Source organism: Lactuca virosa, chromosome 2, assembly GCF_052849685.1.
Source record: "Lactuca virosa cultivar CGN04683 chromosome 2, Lactuca_virosa_CGN04683_v6, whole genome shotgun sequence".
Lineage (NCBI taxonomy): Eukaryota > Viridiplantae > Streptophyta > Magnoliopsida > Asterales > Asteraceae > Lactuca > Lactuca virosa.
Window position 1 is genome coordinate 86,562,501 of NC_136427.1, and position 3,500 is coordinate 86,566,000.

The 3,500-nt window shown below is 36.4% G+C and overlaps 1 protein-coding gene across 1 annotated transcript in view; it reads left to right on the plus strand.

Moving 5' to 3' along the window:
* The window catches only part of LOC145159253 (putative UPF0481 protein At3g02645), a 4,558-nt gene extending 3,319 nt beyond the window's left edge, over positions 1-1,239 (plus strand). The window contains exon 2 of the mRNA XM_079078189.1: positions 1-1,239. This exon is cut by the window's left edge and continues 281 nt beyond it. Within this exon, the coding sequence (XP_078934315.1) occupies positions 1-1,083 (1,083 nt within the window). The 3' untranslated portion in view covers positions 1,084-1,239.
* Positions 1,240-3,500: the final 2,261 nt, after the last annotated feature.

Genomic DNA, 3,500 nt, shown 5'->3' on the forward strand with positions numbered 1-3,500 from the left:
GCTCTGTGTGACCCCAAACAAAAGCAAACGTTAGAAGATTGTGTGCGAAAGGTGAGTATGAAAATTAAAGAAATCAAGGCATGCTATGAAGAGTCAGCGACCTACTACGGGGATGAGGAACTTGCTAGAATAATGGTAATAGATGGATGTTTTATCCTTTATTTTACTTATGTTATTTCAGGAAAAGCCGGCAGATTTCTGGGAAACCGGTCGACTATTCCATTAATAGTTAATGATATGTTGTTGATAGAAAACCAAATCCCGTTTTTTGTTCTTAAAGACATCTTTGAGGCTACTTTTCCTCAATTTGAACGAAATCCCTCTCTCACTGATTATCTCAAAATACTTCTCAAAGGTTATAATCTTTTTCGTGACAATAAAGTAACAGACAACATCAACCTATCTGCGCCTCATGATCATATCCTTGGCCTTCTGCACAACTGTTTAGTGCCTATGCATCTCCCAGGATCACAATCTTTTCTTCAAAAAGGAGGCCCGGCCTTCGAACAAGAAAGACACTCGGCCATGGAACTGGATAGGGCAGGGGTGAACTTTAGGGCTAATAAAGATGTGAATTGGCCAATGGCCATGAAACTTGAATTACCAAGGTTTTCATGCTTCCCATCGTTTTGGTGTAAGCCTACTCTGTTGATGCCAAAACTATATGTTCATGATTCCACTGAGTTGGTTTTAAGGAACCTCATACTATACGAGCAGTCTAGTCTAGTTCCTGAGTACGTTACATCATATATGTGGGCCATGGATATGTTAGTAGATACTCCAGAGGATGTTGCAAAGTTGGTAAAATCAGGAGTCCTAGTCAACCATTGTGGCTCCAACGAGAACGCTGCAAATATAATAAACAACATATGCCAGGATGTGTCCTTAGATGGTTTTTATTACCATCAAGAGTGGGAAGATCTGGATACCTATTACAAGAGTTGCTGGCCCAATGCCGCTGCAGCGTTGAAGCGTAAATATTTCAGCAGTCCATGGACTATAATTGCGCTCTTTGCTGCAATCGTTTTGTTTGTTCTTACCCTTGTTCAGACCATCTATACAGTCAAGCCCCAAGGTCCATAGTTGTAACTAAACATTAGTTTCTTACTATGTTTTCATCTTTCGTTGTTCACGTTTTACTTCAATGTTTGTTTTTTTCTTCTTTTCGTCAAGTTTAAGTTTAATATTTGTCGGTTTCAATATATTGTTCTTATTTTAGCATCGAACTAGCTAGGTTTGAAGTCGACTTTCACATTTCTTTTTGAGTTTAAGTTTCTATATTTGAAAAAGTTCCTTTGGTATGGGAAAGTGTTTATGATGAGGTCCGGTATCAATAACTAAAACTTAGTATTGCAAGTTGCAACATTAATTATAACTCGAAAAATAGTCAATTATATCAGTGATTTTTTTAAGACAATACTTTAATAAGGTAACGTTTCAAAAGAGTTTTGTTTTTAAAAAATAGTTACCCATTAGTGTACTTTAAAACATATTTACTTATTAATTATATTATATTACTTTTAAGAAACAATTAGGTAACCAAATTAAAACTCGTTTGGCGTATAACCAACCAAGTGAAACTATGAAAGACCCAATAGGACCATTACCAAAAACATAGATGCAGGAGCTTTACGAAAAAAAAAAAAACATATTACCCTACGACCAATAACACTAAATGGTTGCCAGTTGCCTAGCTCTGATATGTATTGTTATGAGATTCACTATTTTCTTTGATACAAGAAGGCGTTACACATACTGTGAAGTGTGAAGAGAGGAGCCTGTAAAAGTTATTTGAAGAAGGATGATTCCAAGCAAGAAATTACTGTTATCACACAAACTCATCACCACAGCTTGGCTTCTGCATGCATACAGGGAGCTATAATCATCAACGATATGGAAACGTTAAGAACGAGGGAGAAGATCATTTGAGGCCTCAAAGGAAAGATGGGATAAAAAGTGCGACCGGCATTGTGGACTATTGGTTTCTTTTTCTTTTTAGACAAAACTTCAAAAATGGTCCCTGTGGTTTCCGAAAATCTGAAGTTTAGTCTCTAATTTATAAAAACCTCACAGATGGTCCCTGTGGTTTCAAAACTTTTAACAAATGGTCATTTTCGCTAACTCCGTTAGCTTTTGGCCGTTAAGTGAAGGGCAATTCTGTCATTTCACTTCCACAGGGACCATTTATGAAGTTTGACCTTATTTTTTTTTTTAAAAAGAAAAAATATATAATTATTTAATATTAAAGGGCCCCACCCCTCTCTCTCTCTCTCACACACACACACAAACCCCCTTCCATTTCCTGATGAAACTCCAACATGAAAGCTTCGACATAAATTACCCAAAATCCCACATTTCATGTCCAAGAGCTCTGATGGGTGTGATGGGTGTCTGTAACCCTTAGGTCCAACGAGAAAGGTGTTTGAAAACGTTATGTCTGACTAGAAAGGCAACGAATTCGGTGTTTGGGAGGGTTTTGTGGTAATTTTGAATCTGTCAAGATTCAACCAACGTCGATCTCTCAAGATTCAAACCTGGTAAACCCTAATGCAATATCAAATCAAATTCGAATCTGAAATCGATTTTAAGGGTGAAATCAAACCATGAATGTCTTTTGTTTATCTCAGATGGCTCGATTAATAGGTGTGTGTATGTGTGCGTTTTCGATTGTAGCTTTCAAGGATCATCTTCTTCTCATTCGTTTCAAAAAATCATGTGAGTTTGTGTTTTAGAGATTTTCAAATTCATCCGTTTCAGAAGAATTCAACCACCTGAGTAATGTCATGCTTTCTTTGTGTTTGTGTTCTTGTTCTTCATTCCTTTTGATCTTTGTTTAAATCAAGAAGTGACTTTTGATTTTTCTTTGACTAGAATGATTCTACAACTACATTTGGCCAGGTTCGGTGGGGTTGTGTAAGTCTAATGATACGACGATCCTTGTAGCATCTTTTTCGATGAAGTTGATGTGATAAAAGGAAATGTGTGTGTATGTGTGTTTGAAGGAGACGAAGAAGAGAATGATGAGAAATGCTTGTGGACTCTTGAATGAGATTAAAGGGATCGAGAGATCTACTTGTTTTGTAAACGAATTGTGTGATTCATTATAGTTTCCATTGGCAGAAGAACCGGAACCAGATGTGAGAAGGAGGGTGGAAGAAGTAGAGATGGTGTCTGGAGCAATTAAGAAACGTCTCGATCCAATTTTGACTTTTTTAGTCAAACATTGTTCACTCATCCATCCATACAAGATCTGGAGAGAGAGAGAGAGAGAGAGAGAGAGAGAGAGAGAGAGAAGGTGAGACCCTTTAATATTAAATATATATATATATATATATATATATATATATATATATATATATATATATATATATATATAAGGTAAAACTTCATAAATGGTCCCTATGAAAGTGAAATGACAGAATTGCCCTTATCTTAATGGTCAAAAGCTAACGGAGTTAGCGAAAATGACCATTTGTTAAGAGTTTTGAAACCACAGAGAC